At 40.5% G+C, this 21,211-nt stretch overlaps 2 protein-coding genes across 3 annotated transcripts in view; both read right to left on the bottom strand.

The window, feature by feature from the left end:
- LOC114647906 (C4b-binding protein alpha chain-like) overlaps nucleotides 1-21,211 on the bottom strand; it is a 522,597-nt gene that overhangs the window by 401,139 nt on the left and 100,247 nt on the right. The window lies entirely within an intron of this gene.
- The window catches only part of LOC127527155 (C4b-binding protein alpha chain-like), a 50,153-nt gene continuing 44,827 nt past the window's right edge, over nucleotides 15,886-21,211 (bottom strand). For both annotated transcript variants that reach the window (XM_051924845.1, XM_051924847.1), the window contains exon 3: nucleotides 15,886-16,606. In XM_051924845.1, the coding sequence (XP_051780805.1) occupies nucleotides 16,509-16,606 (98 nt within the window). In that variant the 3' untranslated portion in view covers nucleotides 15,886-16,508. The remainder of the gene's footprint in view (nucleotides 16,607-21,211) is intronic.

Here is a 21,211-nt window from a genome sequence, read left to right as displayed (position 1 = left end):
GCTCTTCTACTGCACAGTCCCACAATCCCAAGGAGCTTGAGTGCCCTGTGGAAAGACTGACCTGCAAAGCCTCTACACGCATCCTCAGTGAGACCCTCCGTCCCCTGCAGTGGCATTTGCTTGAAAGCTCCTCATACTTGACCCTCTTCTTCCCATGGAACAATAAGTTAACACCAGGATCATGTCTAGCCTGAGTGTGGTCTCTGTCATGGTGTCTTGGAATCTGAGCTGTTTTCCTAAGTCAACCATCAGCTGCCAGTCTCGTACTGTGGGCAAATAGCCACCCTGGTGGCTTGAGCTGCTCCTACAACCTCTCCCTATCCCTTATGAAGGCGATGTACTTCCTTACTGGTTGTTGCTGTTTACAACTTACCAGATCAGATATGGCATTTTGTTAAGCACTCTGGCCATCTGTGACAGGAAGAGGGACGAGTTGACCAGAGGGAGCCAGGTGTGCAGGAACACTTCACGATTCTATGAGCCTTCCTGGGCTGAAAGGGACAAATACATTTATGACTCTAATGAACAACAGCAAGGTTACTTAAACAAGGCAGTGGGGAGGGAGCCCAGCATGAATTATTATATGACATAATAATAAAAATAAACAAAAGCTTTCGGCAAAGAAAATAATTAAAAAATATAAATAACCATAAAAAAGCAGCAGTTAGGATTCCAAACACAGATCACGACAGCCAGATGCAAATGTAATCCAGCTAAATTATATCCAGATATGATTGACATAGCAATATAAGATGCCTCTTAACAGGACTGTATGTGGTTAAAATTTCCCTTGTGTTTTCATAATGTGTTTGTATGAATATGAAATATTAATAATTTCTGGTTTTTTTTTTGTTACTTTGCTGAAGACACCACTCATATTTTTATTCTTTCCAAGGATGCTTACCCACAGAAGCGTGATCACTGTGTGTGTTAAATGATGACGTGTCAGACTCCATCCTGTTTAAGACTCAGATGCTGCAGGAAATAAAAATAAAATTAAATTAAACACCTTCTCATTCTAAAAGAATACAGCTAAATCATCTCTGGTGTTATTTCTTTGCTTCTTTAACAATGCTTTTCTGGTTATGCTTTATACAGATCCTATAAAAAGTATGAAAGTTTACATGTTATTGTTATACAAGAAGGAATCATAATGGATCTAATTTGTTTATTTTGACATATTGATTAAGAGAAAAAAGCTCTATAATGTCAAAGTGAAATCTCTGCCAAGTGGTGAAAATTAATTACAATCATAAAGCACAAAATAATTGATTGCACAAGAATTCAGTCAAGTCAATATTCAGTAGATGTACCTTTGGCAGCCATGCCAGCATTCAGTCTATGTGCCCTGGTCTGTCTCTCTTTCTCTCTCAGCTTTGCACATCTACATGCTGCAGTTTTTCTCTATTCTTCTTTGCAAATATGCTTAAGTTCTATCATTTTGCATGGAGATCGTGATTGACCAGCATCTGTCAAGTCCACCCACAAATTCTCAGCTGGATTGAGATCTGGACTCTGACTCAGCCACTCCAGGACGTTCACATTGTTGTTTTGAAGCCATTCCTGTGCAGCTTTGGCTTTATGCTTCGGGTCATTGTGTTGCAGTTAAACAAATCTTCTCCCAAGCCGCAGGTTTCTAACAGAATGCATCAGGTTTTCCTCCAGGATTCTTCTGTATTTTGCTGCATTCATTTTACTCTCTACTCTGGCAAGCCTTCCAGGACCTGCTGCAGAAAGGCATCCCCATAACATGATGCTCCCATCACCATGCTTCATGGCGTGGATAGTGTGTTACAGATAATGTGCAGAGCAATCATGGTGTTTAGTCTGATGGATAAAAAGGTCACTGTTGATTTAATCAGGTTATAGAACCTTTCAAACGGACTTCAATGACTCTTGTGTGTCTTCTGGGAAATTCAAGCCAAGATGTCGATTGTATTTTTCTTGTTTGGCACTCTCTCATTCTCCTAACTGGTGAAGCCCACGGGTAACAGTTGTAGTCTGCACAGTCCCTCAAATCTTAGCAGCTGTTGCTTGTAACTCCTTCAGAGTTCTTACAGGTCTCTTGGTGGCCTCCCTCATTAGTCTTCTTCTTCCATGATCACGCAGTTTTTGTAGATGGCTTTCTCTAGGCAGATTTACAGCTCTGCCATAGTCTTTTCATTTCTTAATGACTGATTTAACTGGACTCTGAGGAATATTAGATCACTTGGATATTTTCTTGTCTCCATCCCCTGAGTTGTGCTTTTCGTTGAATTGCACTGAGTTGTGCTTTTGTCTTCATTGTGCAGGTTAAGCCACCGTACTGACTCACCTCAAGTTGGACCTTCCACACACAGGGGCATTTATATGACAATCAACCCCAGACAGGTGACCTCCACTGAACTAATTTTATGACTTCTAGCACCAAAGGGCTGCACCATTGATGGTTTAAGGTGTCATATTAAAGGGGGGAATACTTATGTGATCATTTTTTTTGTTTTATATTTATAATTAATTTAGACTATTTTGTAGAGATCTGCTTTCACTTTGACATTAAATAGTTTTTTCTACAGATCAATGTCAACAAAGCCAATTTATATTGTGGAAGATGACCCGGACATAGACAGGCAGACACGTTAAAGTCACCCAGCACACGTTTATTTACACAGTCCATTACGTACAAATGTGACACACAAATCCCTAAAGTCCCCAAAGTCCTGGCCAACAACAATGCCTCACTTCTTCAGGCCGCCTCCTCTCCTCCCAGACCTTGTCCTCTCTTCTCTCCCGACTCCAGCCCCCGAATGGAGGGAGGCAGCCCCTTTTATATCCACCCGGATGTGCTCCAGGTGCCTCCTGACAATCTTCCACCAGCACTCCACAGTGTGGTGGAAGTGCCGGCTGCGTACCCAGAAGCACTCCAGGTGTCCCCGATCCTCTTCCCCCCCAGCACTTCCGGGTGTGGCGGAAGTGCTGAGGTCCAGGGCTCCCAAGGCATTGGGGCACCCCCTGGCGGTGTCCCCATAGTCACCAGGGCAGTTGCCTCCACGTGGTCTGGGGAAGGCGTAAGCCCTCTTCCGGTCCTCCGGGGCGTCCCGGCTAGGTCGCCCCCCCCCCCCCAGCCACCTGTGACACTATCCACTGTGATTCAATGTTCTGTAGCACAAAAATGTGAAAACTTTCCAAGAGCTGAATACTCTTTAAATGCACTGCATAGGAAAGCTCACGTGATTGACTGATCTTCGCCTGTTTCACAGTTCCAAGTTCAGTGTTTGTGCTCTTATCTTTGTCACCCATTGAATAAAAATAAAGCTACCAGGGGCACACTCTTTTTTTCATGTAAAGATCTTCTCATTATTCACATCATTTTCCTCAACTGTTATTGTCATCCTGTTTATTGTTAGTCTGGATCATTGCTGTTCAAGCACTAGTTATTTCTGAGTGTTGCAGTCCTTTTTGTGCTTCTCTGTTCCTATTTCTTTTTCAGATATGGGGTGTATTGGGGCACAAGAGCTTATTGAAGCAGAAATTTAAAAGGTAAACCGTTGCAGGCTCAACATAGGGCTACTATGTAGTTTGCTTTTTCAAATCAGCTAGAGTTTTACATAGTGTGTTATTAAAAATTTCCTTGTTATCAGTAAACAAGAAATTAGTCAGGATTGCATCCAGGAAACAAACAGCAAGGAAATGGCAGGAATGCAGTCTAAAGACAGACAGGGGTCAGAAACCAGGAAAGCAAACAAGAGCCAATGAAAATCAAAAGCAGAGATGTTTATCAAAAGTTGTTGTTAAAAAAAATCAAAGCTAGAAGTCCTATCTCTACTCTGAAGTAAAAGATATAAAGAAAAAGAAAGAAAAGAAAAGGGATGAGAGTTTTAATCTAATAAAATACAACTTATTTTTTATATAGTGCTCTTCACTGAATGCAGGCACTGAGTGCTGTGAATAATTATGCATGAAAATACAAGTATAGATTATACTGATTACTAAATACAGAACTGGTGCACATATAAATACAGATTTGTTAAAACACACAGAGAACAAGGTAGAAACTGATTACATATAAATGGAAACCAACAGTATCTGTCCATTAAGTAACTGATGAACTATGGTCAGAAGACAATGGAGGAGATTCAAATTGTAAAAGAGAAAGTCAAAAATAACACCATAATCCTGGAAACCTTGGCCCACTGGCCGCCTACCCCCTCCTGGGTTTTCTATAGTGGAGTCTGTCCTGGCCATTCAATCTGATGAGAGAATCTTTCCTTCTGATGATTCCAATGCTGGTTATCCAAGATGACTTTTTCATTTGCAGGAGAGCAGCCTGGCAGTAGAGCAGTGGCACCAAGTGCCACATCCAGATACCAAGAAGTGAAACAGAATTGAGAAGGGTTAGTAATGGTTTATAAATATTGTATTACTCATATTTCTGTACCAATGACTAAAAAACAGAGATGAACAGCTAATCAGCAGCTCTAGTCAAGGTATGCTAAACTAAAGTCATGAATCTTTAAAAACGAGAATGAATGGGCGCAATACTATATTAGTAGGCAGACTATGCCACAGCTTCTGGGTCCTGTAATTAAAAGCTCGGCCTCTGTTATTTTATTAGATTTAGGAATGAGATCCATTACTTAGTGCTCTGCTATATCAGAACAAATGTCAGAGTTTTAGTTAAGTGATCAGACGATGAACCATAATTGAAATGTGAGACAAAGCACATTACCAAAATTTCTGTTAACTCAAATTACTGTTAACAAAATCACAGACAGAATCTCTAAGAAAAGAATTGGGAAAACAGGAAATTAGCCATACAGATGTGGGTACTTAGGAGCTGGGTGATTGTCCGTTCACATGCGATAGCGTAGATGGCTCAGCCATTCCTCATTGGTGCCTTTTGTCTCCTTAATGAGGGACCTACACACTCCCGGCTATAAAAAAATCTGATAGGAAGAGAACATAGGGAAGAGAAAAATTGACAAACCTAGAGAAAAGAAGGAAAAGAGAATTAGGTGGTCGAGGCAGTGGTTTAGGATGGAGACGTCACAGTTAGCGAAGCACCGTGGGGGAGTGAGGGGAGTGAGTGTTGTACTGGATACAAATAAAATTAAAGACCTGGGTGGATTACTCCATAGACTATTGTGTGCCTTGTAAAAATGCAAATGAAAATGAAATCTAGGAGGTGATAAACGCTTTGCTTTTTGGTTGATTAAAAATGGGACAAACTGGACAGTTTATTCAGTTATGGAATGCTGGACATGAGGCAGAACACAATGCTTAAAAACAGGACTGTTCTGGAAATTCTGTGTGTCTGGTCCCCTTAGATAAGGTAAAATTTGACCAAAGGTGATTCAGTATTTTAGTAGTAAAAAATTGTCAAGGAGACGGTCAAGTGTATCAGGAATAGGAAGGGGGAATTAAAATATACAACAGTCAGTCATTCATTCTCCAACCCTCTATATCCTAACACAGAGTCACGGGGGTCTGCTGGAGCCAATCCCAGCCAATACAGAGTGCAAGGCAGGAACCGCCAGCCCACCGCAAGACACACACACACCCACACCCACACACCAGGGACAATTTAGGATTGCCAATGCACCTAACCTGCATGTCTTTTGACCGTGGGAGGAAGCCGGAGCAGACATGGGGAGAACACTCTAACTCCACGCAGGGAGAACCTGAGAAGTGAACCCGGGTTTCCTTACTGCGAGGCAGCAGCACTACCACTGCACCACCGTGCCGCCCAATATACAAACAGTGAAATGGCAAATGCCCTAAACTTGCATTTTTCTCCATAAATGAGTGTGATGTCCCTTCTAGAATTGGTTTCCCATTTTTCTGATACTGCCTGGATAGACTGCTACCCTTTATGGCCCCGTCAGTTAAACAAAGTGATCTTTTGTTGATGGATGTATGGAGTATCACATCAACCTTATTGTGTCATGCCTATATGGGGATTTTCTGGTGTCTCTGCCAGTTTTCTACTTTCATTTCATCAACAATCCACCGGTGTCATAGCAAGTGGAATTATTTTCCCAAACACCATCCAGCTAATATCCCTCTTTGAAGCGGTTTATGTATCCACACTGTCCTGGGTACACTCTCACTACCAAGTGACTCAATTTTACAGGATTAAATAGCAGCACATATCACAGTCGCAACATTTTTCCTCAGTCACGGATGTATGATGCAATATTAAATATAACAAAATATTAAAGTGAGACTGATGGAGGTAGCAATTGGACGGATGCCTAAAAAAAAATCAAACAAAGGACTTCCCAGCTTATTTTCACAAACGTTTTATTTTCTCTGGAGAACAGGAATAACAAAAGCCAAGAAATATTGCTTTTCTGGAGGTAGGGCTGAATGCTCGTTGGGCATAACTGAGCTCTGAGGGGCTTCCTGTTTTCATAACTAAACCGGATCCTCACACAACAGCTTTTTTGACAACTGCTTTTCAAAGAAGCAATAATCTTCTCAGCTAAATCGGCTGAGAATTCACATTATTAAGGCCATTCAGGGGCCAGCCGGTCTTTGTAGACAAGTACAGTATATCAAGTAGGTGGGTCTTTACAGAATTCCTTTGCTCCATAACAGATTACATTTCTATTGTTTCGGTTGTTATGAAGTCTCAGCTGTCGATCACCATACTCTGATTTACAGATTCTTACTTAATGGTCAAATGGTTGCAACTGAGGCGTATTATGCTTTACTAAGTCTCCTCTATAATGGAAACATGAAGAGCTGAGTCATACTCTCCTATACTGATAGTCCACCACAATGGCCACTTGACTTAGCCTGAGCCCTACTATCCTTTACTGATTCTCTTCAATAAGTGAGCCACACTCACCTAAAATGGCTACAGTTTCACAAAGAAGCAAATCTGCACAAAATGCAGCCAAAGAGATAAGGAGTGTCACGCATGTACACTTTTGGAAACAGTTTAAAGACTCTGGTGATGGTAATTTCTTGCTGAACCAGGGGATTGCGCTGTGTTCTGATGCCTTCTCTCTTGCTCCCACTGCTTTCATCATCTGCCCTCCTGGACAATCCCATTCCTGCCTGGAATCCATATGACTGGAAGTTCAGCCATTTTAAATCCGTTCTGTATTGGGCTCCTGTCTGAAAAATGTCATTTTGCTTTCATTTATTTCCATTATATGGGGTCACAGACACGCCCCAAGCACTTTCTTGTGTTTGCTTCTTTTCTTATAGGACCTAAACTTTAAAACTCTAGGTCATCAGTCCTGCAGGGCTAGACTTGCAGTATATATTATACATCTGAAGACAGATGTGAATGAATTGGACTTAAATTTAAGTGCGAACAATTACACGGTTCACTAAGTGTTAAATTTCTAAACCAATCCAATGCCTTACGAAGGTGGAACTCAAAGTAGGGGCTGTGATTTTATACAGAAATGGTGACCCTGTCAAATAAAAAACTAAATGGTTTTAAAATGGACATCCATTAAATCTATTGTCACATTTGCTTTCATATGCGGGCTTGGTGATATCAGAATTAAGAATTTATAACATCTTAACAACATTGTTAAAATTATCATTAAGATGATTGGTTTGCAGCGGCCCTCTGTCACTGAGCTGAAACACAAACAGGTTAGAAAGAAAGCCGACTCAGTTCTGTCAGACGGCAGCCATCCTCTTTTCCTCTAAATGTCAGTTGTTGCCATCAGGCTGATGATTTGGGCTCCTACAGGTAAAGAGCAGCAGATTCGAGATCTCTTTCATTCCCACAGCTATCAGCATTTTGAATTCTAGTAGTTGTAGGGGTTCTGATCATTTTTTAATTGTTAATGTGTAATGTTACAGGTAATTGATAGATAATCATTCTGATTTATAGGAAAGAAATCTAATTTTATTTATAGAAATCTTTTGGGTGTGTGTACTGACTATAACAATTACTGCCATGTGTTGTGTCTTGGCTTATTTTCTTGTATCTGTGTAACAAGGTTATTTTTTGCACTTTCCTGTTGCAAACAAATTTTCCTCTGGGATAATTAAGTCTAAAGTCTACCAAACCTGACGTCAGATAACAAGCCTGTGGCTCTAAGGGATAAAAGTCTAACAAGAGGATTCCTAATAAACACACACATGTGTGTTGTGTGTGCAGAAAACACGTGCATATGTAAAAAAAATAAACAAAATTTGTTTTATTAAAAGGCATTCTTTAAAACCAGATTATACTTTAACATTCAAAGACATCATTGTGCTAGTGGTGAAAGTGAACAATGCATTACCACCAGCTAAAGTATACGCAGTTTATGTCACTCACAGTTTTGATGATACAGTCAAAGTAAATGTGAGTTTAAAAGAATTGGCAGTTACATTCATGAAAAGATGAACTCTAGAATGTACATTTGAGCTTAACAAAGTGCTGTCACAACCAGTTAAAAGGAGGTGGAAAGAAGCGAGATAATGGAGAGCCACAGGAGATGCACATTTCTGTAGTCAGTACACCCGAAACAGTAAACGTGCCTATCGACTCTGACACCAGCAGAATGACAGACCACAGAGAAGGCTGCACAGCGTCTAAGTTCTGACTGCACGTCAAACTGAATAGCTAGTGAACTTTACTGTTTGATTGTAAATGCCTTAATATGCCATACCAGAATATATGCTCTTTAGAATACAATACTGAGTTGAAACATTACTGTTAATGTTGCCTTAACAAATTCAATATATATTTTGCTAATGATTACAAAATGATTACACCAAATGATTAGTTGAGGGCGGCTATCCTAGAGAATAAAATCTTAATTGTTTGAAACTGCAGAATGCTTAAATAAAGTTTTAATTTTGCTCCGAAGAGCTATGATGAACTATACAAGAACGAATGTAAAAAGTAATTTACAGGACCCTTATGGTAATGTAACTAACTAATAGACAGATGCAATTTACTTTGATGGCATCCTCTCTTGCGGACAAATAATTTATAACACAACCACATTTGTACATTCTTTCTGTATTGTACCCATGATCTATAACTTTAATGCATTTATTTTGTTACCCAAGGAATTTATGGAGTGTTTAAAATAAAATTTTATAACTTATTAGTAAAAAGAAGACAGGCACCAAAAGATATTGTACAGATACATACAGGATCAGAGCTTTTGGGCAGAACCATCCATCAACAGGATAGGTAGCCTGGAGTTCCCCCATGTGACTTTATCATAAAAATGGCTTGTCCAAGGGACCAAAGAAAAAACAGCATAGGAAGTGACATCAGAGACTGAGACATGTCGGTAAGAAAGTCAGAGACTACGTCACCTGGACATGACTTGGCAAGTTAACTCAAGCATTACAATGATTGCTGAATCAAAAAACTTACCAGGACAACATCCACTTTTGATATTGCTTTCAGCAGACTACTTTAAGACCATATATACACTGTATATGTGTGAATATATGCATACTATATATGTACAGTCATATGAAAAAGTTTCAGCCTGCATAATAATTGACTGTACTTTCAACATAAAAGATAACAGTGGTATGTATTTCATTTCCTAGGAACATCGGAGTCCTGGGGTGTTTTCCAAACAAAGATTTTTAGTGAAGCAGTATTTAGTTGTATGAAATTCAATCAAATGTGAAAAACTGGCTGTGCAAAAATGTGGGTCCCTTTGTAATTTTGCTGATTTGAATGCCTGTCACTGCTCAATGCTGATTACTAGCAACACCAAATTGGTTGGATGAGCTCGTTAAGCCTTGAACGTCATAGACAGGTGTGTCCAATCATGAGATATAAAGGTATTTAATGTGGTCAATTGCAAGTTGTGCTTCCCTTTGACTCTCCTCTGAAGAGTGACAGCATGGGATCCTCAAAGCAACTCTCAAATGATCTGAAAACAAAGATTGTTCAGTATCATGGTTTAGGGGAAGGCTAGAAAAAGCTATCTCAGAGGTTTAAACTGTCAGCTTCAACTGTAAGGAATGTAATCAGGAAATGGAAGGCCACAGGCACAGTTGCTGTTAAACCCAGCAGGTCTGGCAGGCCAAGAAAAATACAGGAGCAGCATATGGGCAGGATTGTGAGAATGGTTACAGACAACCCACAGATCACCTCCAAAGACCTGCAAGAACATTTTGCTGCAGATGCTGTATCTGTACATCATTCTACAATTCAGCGCAATTTGCACAAAGAATATCAGTATGGCAGGATGATGAGAAAGAAGCCCTTTCTGCACTCACGCCACAAGCAGAGTTGCTTGCTGTATGCAAATGCTCATTTAGACAAGTCAGATTCATTTTGGAACAAAGTGCTTTGGACTGATGAGACAAAAATGGAGTTATTTGGTCATAACAAAAAGCGCTTTGTATGGCGGAGGAAGAACACCGCATTTCAAGGAAAACACCTGCTACCTACTGTCAAATTTGGTGGAAGTTCCATCATGCTGTGGGGCTTTGTGGCTAGTTCAGGGACTGGGTCCCTTGTTAAAGACGAGGGTCAGATGAATTCAACCCAATATCAACAAATTCTTCAGGATAATGTTCAAGCATCAGTCACAAAGTTGAAGATATGCAGGGGCTGAATATTCCAACAAGACAATGACCCAAAACACAGTTCGAAATCTACAAAGGCATTCATGCAGAGGGAGAAGTACAATGTTCTGGAATGGCCATCACAGTCCCCTGATTTGAATATCATTGAAAATCTATGGGATGATTTTGAAGCAGGCTGTCCATGCTCGGCAGCCATCAAATTGAACTGAACTGGAGAGATTTTGTATGGAAGAATGGTCATACATACCTCCATCCAGAATCCAGACACTCATCAAAGGTGATAGGAGGACAGCGTCTAGAGGCTGTTATATTTGCAAAAGGAGGCTCAACTAAGTATTGATGTCATATCTCTGTTGGGTGCTCAAACGTATGCACCTGTCTAATTTTGTTATGATGCAAATTGCATATTTTCTGTTAATCCAATAAACTTAATGTCACTGCTGAAATACTACTGTTTCCATAAGGCATGTCAGATATTAAAAGGAAGATGCTACTTTGAAAGCTTTAAAGGCCCGTATGGGAAGTGACGTCATCGAAGGGGTTGGACCTGGAAGTGACATAATCCAGGGGGCTGGACCCGGAAGTGACGTCTTCTGCACCAGGTGTGACGTCATCGAAGGGGCCGGAACTTGAAGTGATGTCTTCTGAGTCACCGAAACCTGGCAGGATTTCTCCGGGAAGGTCTGCAGGGAACTGAGAAAGACAGTTAGTGCACCCCGCCGCCCCCTGGTCGGATGTGGTATTACTGGTACCTAAGCCCTTTAGCTGCCTCCTACTCGCACATGTGCGACAATATATATATGAATGTACTGTATGTACACTATGTATATATGTATGTATGTGTGTATGTATATATATATATATATATATATATATATATATATATATATATATATATATATTGTGGTGCCCGGCGGGCGTCCATGCCCGGCCGGGACGCCCAGAAGGAGTGGAGGAGGGCTTGTGCCTCCTCCAGGACACAAGGGGGCATCCTCCCTGGTTGTATTGGGGGCCACGGGTACAGAGCTTGGAAGCTCTACCCTGTAGGGTGCCCGTGGCCACAGCCAGGGGGTGCCCCGATGCCTTGGGAATGTTGGACCTCAGTACTTCCGCCACACCAGGAAGTGCTGGGGGGAAGAGGAACAGGGACACCCGGAGTGCTTCCGGGGAGACAGCTGGCACTTCCGCCACACTGGGGCGTGTCGGTGAGAGATTGCTGGGAACACACCTGGAGCACATCCGGGTGCTTATTTAAAGGGGCCGCCTCCCTTCAGAGATGGACTTGAGTCGGGTGGAAGAGTGGACAAGGTTACTGAAGGAGAGAAGGAGGCGGTCTGAAGAGAGAAAGAGAGAAGGCATTGTGATAAGGCCTGGACTGTGGGGTATTGGGGCTTGTGTGAGTATTGATGGACTGTGTAATGGAGACCCTAAATAAACGTGTGTGGGGTAATTTAAACGTGTCTGCCTGTCTGTGTCCAGGTCATATTCCACAATATATATATATATATATATGTATGCATCTCCATGCAGAGTTTATCAAGGCTGAGAGGTCTCAACACAATAGAAAGAACAAGTGTGGTAGAAGTAAAACACCATTTGTTGCCATGTGTCATATAACCAAAAGGTATGTGAACCTTCATGTGTCTCAGGGACACTTGTACTGTACATTGTTAGTGCCGTAGACAGTGAGTCCCAATGTGGAGTATTGAGGAGTGACAGGCATTGTAGGCATCACTCATAAGTATTTCTATGGATGGGATCCTGTGACTGACAGTTAAATATCACTAATGTGTAGTTGTGTGAATAAGATGTGTGTGTGAGTTAATCTTAAAGTGAGGGAGTAAATCAATGTAGTAATGAACATGGTAAATTTCAGCCATCCCTCAATAATATAGCGGGTTTCTAGGAAGAACCCCCAGTGGGCTGAGTCTTTTCAGCAGCAGGTTATGCTGCCATCCACTACCAAGATGTTAGTGCCCTGGCCAGGTCACAGGCCAATAAGAATGGCAAGTAAACCCTCCTACTCTTAGGCCTTTTTCAGTGGACATTTTGAGGTACAGAGAACAGCGGAAAGTTTCTTAGCATGAAGTATAAGGAAGATGAATTTAGTGGCCTGCATGTGGTTAACTATAACCATTTTTTTTGCTAACATAAGGGAAAGAAAGAGAGCTGAACACTTTATGCCTTCTAGCAGACCCCCCCCAAAATTAGTTCATTTCTGTTTGTATTTGGGCACTCAGACATCTGTGTGAAATATCAATCTCATTCAATTCCTGCTTTACTCCTTGAGGCTCATAGCTGGATTTGGTTTAACAAGTTCCAGCTGCCCATGGGAGGCTCACCACTGGAGAGGCTGACTCAGAGGAATCCCTGAAGAATTTTCTAGCACTCTTCTGTGGTTCTCAGTAAACATGGACTGGGGTGTAGCTGCTTATACATAAGGCAGACACACCCGCAACCCTACTGGCAGTGAATCATTACTTGGCGAAAGCCAATGTGAAAAATATTTATCATTAAAAAAATACAGTTACAATCACAAAAACCAAAAACAGGGAGTTTCCTTACAACTCTGTTTGACTGGAAAAAGTGACTGCAGCTTTACTCAAAGTATGCCCACCATAATTATCAATCAGAGCTGTCCCGCAGTGCATAAGTGAGGTGAGACCCAATGCAGCCACACATGAAGTGTGACTTTCAGCTGCCATTTCTAAGACCCCTGGAGTACCATATTGACACGACTGTATTGTGTTTAGAACGCCACAATGTCTATTATCAGCCGTGTGGGGAGATTGGTACATTTGGGTGTAAGGAGGAGGCACAAAAATGATTGCTGAAAATGGCAGCGGGTTTTCTTTTTGTCTCAAACAAACACCTAATCTGCTGAAGTTTAGAGAGATCTCAAATTTGGAACTTTAAAATCAGTTCATGATTTTCTAGTTAGCATGTGTTTATCAATTCTTACTACCAATGACAGAAAGATTGAGTCATAATTTTTATAGAGGGTCTGCTGTGAAGCATACAATACAATATGGAGGGAATAAGGCATGGCATAGAGATAAGACAAGGAGAAAAAGGTAAAAACGTGGTTTGAACTGCAACCATACAGTTTTAAAGCAAACTACACAATACTCTCTAATTATGACAATAAATGTAAACTTCATAGTCTAATCTGTTCCTCACTCCACATTCTTTCCACTTAATTAAACGTGTTTCTCTGCTTCATTTTTAGCAGGTTAAAACTCCAAAAGTAAATGTCTCACATTTTTAAGGAAATTCAGAGATGTGAAGTGGCACCATTTCAGGTTTGTACACCAGTCCAGATACTAAGTATGGAGTTTACAGATTCTCCCAGTGACTGTGCAGGTTCTCTCCTGGTATCCTCGTCTTCCTCCTCATTCGAGATTCTGATTTAGTGCAGTGTGAGTGTGTCCTGTGGTGGGCTGGTGCTCAGTCCTATGGATCATTCCTACTCTGTGCTTAATGCTTCCTGGAGCCATATACTTGGATTAAGCAAATTCACTAAATAACTGGACCCCCTAATTTACCCTCTGGATCCCCAGAATGTCTCAAAATCAATTATGGGGGATCCCTGAAATGTTAAAACGTGATGATGTTAGAACTCTTACATTACTGGATTTACGAGATGGTAGTTTAGCAGCCAGCAACCACCTCTTTGTAGGCTTTGCAGTAAATTGGGTGCTTGTGAGCACTTCATAGGGTGAGTGTGGTTAGGTGTGACAGATTTTCACTGGAAATGAATAAATAGGAAGTGTTATTATTTAACTTTTTGTGATTAATGTTTGTTTTTTTTAACAATTCAAAAAGAAATTGATATTTAAAAATGAGCAACAATCCACATGTGAAATAATCCCATAATAAACCCCTCGCCTCCACCCATGTCTCATGTCATAGCACCAGGAACTCCAGCAGCACCAGCTGACCACACACTAGACTTGTTCAACTTTGTGCTCATAAAAGACTTAAGTGTGGAGGCAACAGGATCCCAATTGTGAATGGAGTCGCCGGACGCTCCATGAAAACTTGTGATGCAGACAACTCCAGAAGGATCAGGTTGTTAAAAGTAGACTGCTAGTGATTCAGTGTTTTTAGTTCATGGGTCTTCCTTCTACAGGCAAGAAGTTCAGCAGGTACAGTGTCCACAAAAAAATGTGCACAGGTACACTGACAGAGTAAGGCCTGAAAATTCTAAGATATAAGAATATATGGAGCTAAAGGAATAGCAACTGAACATAACTGAAAAGAGTGAGCAAGAGATTGGGGACCAGCAGGACAAAACCAGGCCATCTGCATAAATATCCCAGGGACATCACAGGCAAAAGTGGCAGAGCCCATTGGGACTAAGGCCTAATAAAATGTAGCCATTAGTGCTTACCTTGATCTCGGCAAGACAGAAGAGAGGGATGGTTGAGAGTAGAAAGTAATGGAGATTTCTGATACTGTGATACTGACAATGCTCACATTTCAAATGGACTCTGCTTTATTCTCAGAATGACCTGCATTTGCCTTCTGCACTCTAAACTGAGTAGAGCTTCAGTGTTGGCCTGCAGCAGGGTGGAAGATTGGTTCATGACTCCTAGTGACCTCAAACCACACGATGAAAGAGCCACCTTAGCATTGTACACCCTGTGTCTAGAAGTAGGCTATGTCTCATGAAAAGTGGCTGCTCTGCGTGATGCAGGTCCATGGTAGAAGGTCTGGGGATTGCACATCTGTGTGTGGTGCAGTTTGTCTGTTTAAGATATGCATAATCATAACTGATAGAATCCATATCTAATTAATTGTAAATTCCATAGCAACAGAGTGCTTTGTTTAGCAAACACTGGGACCCTGATAAGACTTCCTGATTACCTCTGGGCAGCTACTAGATTGATAGATAGATATAAGAGGAAAGACAATCTATCTATCTATCTATCTATCTATCTATCTATCTATCTATCTATCTATCTATCTATCTATCTATCTATACTGTATGTACATTATATATATACAGTACATACATATATATAGTGCCCTCCATAATGTTAGGTACAAGGACTCTTTTTTCCTTGCTTTACCCCTCTGTTCTACATTTTAAAGTTACAAATCAGACAATTAAAACATACTGTAGATAGATAGATAGATAGATAGATAGATAGATAGATAGATAGATAGATAGATAGATAGATAGATAGATAGATAGATAGATAATGCTCTATTAGTCCCCTTATACAGTAAACGCAACAAAATAAATTTTTCAACAAACCGCCCCCCACCAAACACACACAAGAACTTGCGGCTTTGTTAATAAGAGACTTTCTGCAACTGTGGTCAATAACAGGCTTGCAGGTGGCAGTACGACGTGTAACACTGGGTAAGCATGGATTCAGTCGTCTTACCTTTATTTCTTGTAACTGTTTTGTAAGCAGACATTTATTAGTGAGCACACAGTGAAGATCATGGAAGACAACAACAAGCAATCCCTGCAGAATGAATTGCTACTCAGATAATTAATTCAGAACCAAATTACAGTAAATTAGCACATTGCAAGAGTGTGAAGGAAAGTAACAGAAAAACAGAATCCTGTGCACTATATCGTGTAGTAACAATAGACATATTTCTACATTTCAAGAATTTAAAATACACTAAATGTATAAATCCCAGTATAATAAGTTTGATTACATAAAGGTGTTTATTGCTGGGTGGAATTGGTATCTGTTAAGGAATATGCGGAATAAAGACCACCACCGACAGTATTAGCCTCCAGGACCAGAATGAAGAAACCCCAGTGTTTGATGTGCCAACTTCTTTGAGTGACCCCAGAGTTGGTCACCATGTAGGAAGGAAGTAGACAGCAGGATATGATGGTCAGAGAGAAAGAGACCAGTTTTGTAAAATATGTCCATGATGCCACAGGAAAAAGGATTTGATTCATTTGGTTGTTTCCTGTTCTTCTGTAACTTAACGATAGCGCTGTGTGCTGTTGTGGTAGGAGATGAGCTCTCCCATCAGAAGTCGAAGTCTGAGGTTTTTTCTTTAACCCATTTGACAAACTTCCTTTTAGCACAACGCATTTTATTTAAGATGCCGCTAACTTGACAAGGATCTATACAATCGAGAAATGAAAGAAAGAGGAAATATAAAAAGGTTAGAACACCCCATAAAATAAATAAAATTGTACTTTTACATCTAAGACATATTCAAGATATAAGCAGAAAGGTGTCATCAAATTTGATAGGCATCATATAGTGTGAAGAAACAAGGAGCTGGTAAAAGCTAAAATATGTATTAATTATATATACTCCTTGGCCAAATTGTTAGGGACACCTACACACTTGCTCATCCATGTGATTATCTCATCAGCCAATCATATGGCAGCAGCGTGATAAATAAAATATTGCAGGTCCATTTAACGCTCACATCAAATGCCAGAATTGAAAAAAATGTGATCTCAGTGATTTTGACTGTGGCGTGATTGTTTGTGCCAGACAGACTCCTAGAATTTTAAAACACAACAGTCTCTAAAGCTTATTTGGAATGGCGTGAAAAACAAGAAACATCTGGTGTAAAACAGTTTGCAGAATGAAACCCCTTGTTGATGAGAGATGTCAGAGGAGAATGGCTGTGCTGGTTCAAGCTGACACAAAGGCTACAGTAACTCAGATGACCACTCTGTACAAGTGTGGTGAGCAGAAAAGTGTCACCCATTGAACCTTGAGGCAGATGGGCACAAAAGCAGAAGAGCACGTCAGGTTCCATTCCTGCCAGCCAAAAACAGAAAGCTGAGGCTGCAGTGGGCCCAGGCTCACCAAAACAAGACAGCTGAAATGTAACCTGGTCTGATGAATCTTAGTTTCTGCTGAACAACATAGATGGTAGGGTTAGAATTTGACAGCAACAGCATGAATCCATGCACCCAAATCTGCCTTGAGTCAACAGTCCAGGCTAGTGGTGGAGGTCTTATGGTCTAGGGAATATTATCTTGGCCCACTTTTGGGTCTGTTAATACAACTCAATCATTGCTTGAATGCCACAGCCTATCTGAGTATTGCTACTCACCATGTATAGCCCTTCATGGTCACAATTTATACATCTTCTAATGGCTTCTTCCAGCATGATAATGCACCACATCACAAAGCAAAAGTCATCTCAAAGTGGTTTCATGAACATGATAATGAGTTCAGTGTTCTTCATTGGCCTTCCCAGTCACCAGATCTGAATCCAGTAGAAAGCCTTTTGGATTTAGGATAATGGAAGATTCACAGCATGAACGTGCAGCTGACAACTCCTCAGGAATTGTGTGATGGCATGTCAACTTGGACTACAATCTCAAAAGAATGTTTACAACGTGATGTGGAATCCATAATTCTAAGAACTGTGGCTGTTTTGAGGGCAGAAGGAGGCCCTACCAAGTATTAGCATAGTGGTCCTAAGACCTTGCTCAGTGAACGTATGTACTTTACATAACAATAAAGCACCTCATCAGCACTGCTACCTCACAGATGCAGCATCATGGGTTCAAATCTTGGCCTAATCACTGGCTGTATGGAGTTTCAACATTCTCTTCTGTTCTGTAGGACTTTGCCTCAGAGTAATCCAGTTTTTCTCTCACATCTCTCTCTATATAAAATCCAACGTCTGTCTGTCTGTATATCTGTGAGTTTTTCACAAGAGAACTACTTAATGGATTGAGATCGGGTTTTTTTTTCTATAATTTGCTTGAACATTCCGGTTGATTTTGTGACTTCCCTCATTGATCTAAGTATCACAGTTCACTTTCCGGAAAGATTAGGAGTGGAGGAGCGGTTCATTCTCGCTAATCCGAGACAGAGTCTGTGGGCTGAAGGGATGTGACGGGGCCCTCCTCACTCAAGCACCAGCCTCCGTTCGAATCGGTGTACCTCTGGCCACATTTTGGATAGTACCTTGCCTCCGCTTAGCTAGCAATACCTGTTTGTTTATTTGTTTTTAAAGTTTGTCCTGTTTCACTGCTATGCGGGCAGAGCTGCGGGGAACAACTAGTCTCATAGTTATGCATGGTAGGGTCACTGATGAATCTGAATGAGCCATGTGTGACACTGGTGGTGGATGTGTGCATGGGTGATTCCTTCAAATGATTAAGGTCCATGATTTGTTCCTACTTTACAAAACCAATAAGGTTCAGGAAGCGAAACAGAATGAAATCTAATACATTCCTAACGTGGATGTATTTTTGCACTAGCAGTGCAGACTCATAAGAAAGAGCAACTAAAATTACATTCAACTTAAAAAATATTAGCTAAAATAACAGGAAAAAAATAAAACAAAACCTCTCAGTTTCACACTTCACAGTGCCCACTCCCAAAACATGAGGCTGGTTTCCTGAAATCTGATTATTATTCTGGCTGGAACTTTACAGCGCTTTGTGACATCATGGAGGATCACCCACTACAGAAAAACACAGCCAAAGCATCCTTAGCAGAATTTCCTAGAACTCACCAGAGGCCTCTGACTGATGTTAAGTGGATCATATTTATAAATCTCTAAAATATTTCATTTTGTTTTGTAGGCCAAAATATTAATACAAAATTAGAATATCTAAGTGTAAGGCAGCTGAGTGGCACAGTAGTTAGCACTGCATCCTCACTGATCCAGTGTCCTGGGTTAAGGTCTAATGCCTGAACGTTGTCTTTGAGGAGTGTGTACAGTGTTCCTGCGTCTGTGTTGGATTTCCTCAAGGTACTCAGGTTGTGCCCCCAAATCTTTGACAGAAGTTAACCACCAATTCTAAAAAGACTTTGTGTGAACTGGTGTGTGTCTGAGAGGGCCCTCTAATGTCCTGCTGTCCCATTCAGAGTTTCTGCTTGGCTGCCTCTGCTGCCTAGAATTGCATGAAGCAGGTCTGTTAATTTTATCTTATGTTATAAACAAATGCCCTGTGGTGTTGGGGATAGCATGCCAGGGACTTGACTTTGTGTTTATGGCTTGGTTGCAGTCTGTGTGGAGTTTTAATGTTCCTCTTGTTTCCATATGTTAAGTCATTTTTCTTATTGTTTCTCAAAAATGTGCCCTTTGCTTTTAATTGATGGCTGTAAATCACACATTCTTCATATGCCCATGTAAATAGGATATATTTAACTTGTTTAATTCCACCCCAATATTTATTTAACAATATTGAATTTAGTTAATGATAAAATTGTTTAATTTATTTTATTCTGTATTTTTATATACTGTACAGCATATGTATTATTGACCTTTCCTCCTGTGTTATGACTTACAGGCTTTGCGTGACTCTCCGCAGTCGCACTTAGTCTGGCTGGAGTGAGGTACATAAAGTGTGAGCTCCTGTCCTGATTATTTTTCTGTGGTGTGAAACTTAATGAATAGGGTGATATATATACTGTATTTATATACGAGGGACATTCAAAAGGTTTTTGCACATTTATATTTTGTTGGAAACGGTGAAGGCGGGAGGAGTAGTGATTGCGCATTAAAAAGTTGGTACGACGCTGGGAAAATTGCATCGCAAACAAAGGTGACTATGTAGAAAAGTGATGCAATTTGTTTTAGAAATTCTTAATAAATAGAGTAAAAAAAAAGTGCAGAAACATTTTTTAATGTCCCTTGTATATATATAAGTTTTTTCTTCTTTATGATGTTCATTTTTCCTGTAACTTGTTCCCCCTTTTTCCTTTTGCAAGTCCTGCAAGTGCATGAGAGTTATACTGTATATGATGGGAGGCCGATGATGAGTTTTATTTTTCTGTATCATCCTATTCAGGTTGGCTCTTGTTTGATAATGCATATATACATAGTTATCATTTGATGTAAAAGTGTTTTACTTGTAAAAAGTTATTTTATATAAGGTCTCATTTGTTCTTAATCTGGCTGAATGGAGCAGAAATATGTATGACCAGAGGCTGACGATGTGTTTATTTCTTTTTCTCTACAATCCTATTCAGACCTCTCACTGAATAAACTCTGAACAGCATTCAGACTTCCATGTAGTCCTTTTTGGTTTTATTTTCACAATGCAGGGTAGTGGCTGTGTCTCGAATCAGTGGCAGAGCGAGGACTGGATACACCCACTTAGCTGGTCCTTATTCTAGCTATGGATGACAACTCTGAATTATGCTTTCTGCGCATGCTCATGTGAGTTTCTGCATATGGTCTGGTTTTGCCCTACATCACAAAGATGTGTGTGACGTGCTTCTTAGTGATTGCAAATTGCATGGATTGCCTGTGGTACTCCAGCTTAGCTTAACACACGTTATTAGCATTGAATAGTGACTCTAAACTGACCCAGTGTATGTGCCTACCTGTGCCCTGTGATGGGATCTTGTTTTTTGCCTTGCATAGGGTTCTGACAGGTCAGTCTTAGGCTCACTGAGACCCTCGATTGGAAAAAGTGGGCACACAATATGAATGGAATGATATTCAATTTACTACATCAGTGGATTTCCCAGTCTGATACTGTATTGGAAAGCTCATGTCTTCTTGTTAGAATGCATTCTGTTAATGTCGGTTTGAAAATTCAGGTGGTAGATTTAATGTAAAAATGGACTTCTTGTCTTCTCTTCTTGTTCCTGTTTTCAAGTTTGGGAACCATAAAGGCAATTCTTTGCAAATAATTTTGTCCTCTTGGCCTTGTTAGAATGTCGTCTCTGTCATGCACTGGAAATGTTCAGGGCTGAGTGAGATGAACAAGGGATGAGAATTGGCTGCTTGAAAT

This window comes from Erpetoichthys calabaricus, chromosome 3 (assembly GCF_900747795.2).
Source record: "Erpetoichthys calabaricus chromosome 3, fErpCal1.3, whole genome shotgun sequence".
NCBI lineage: Eukaryota > Metazoa > Chordata > Cladistia > Polypteriformes > Polypteridae > Erpetoichthys > Erpetoichthys calabaricus.
Note: the sequence above shows the minus strand (reverse complement) of the source record. Positions and strands in the feature narration are given on the sequence as shown.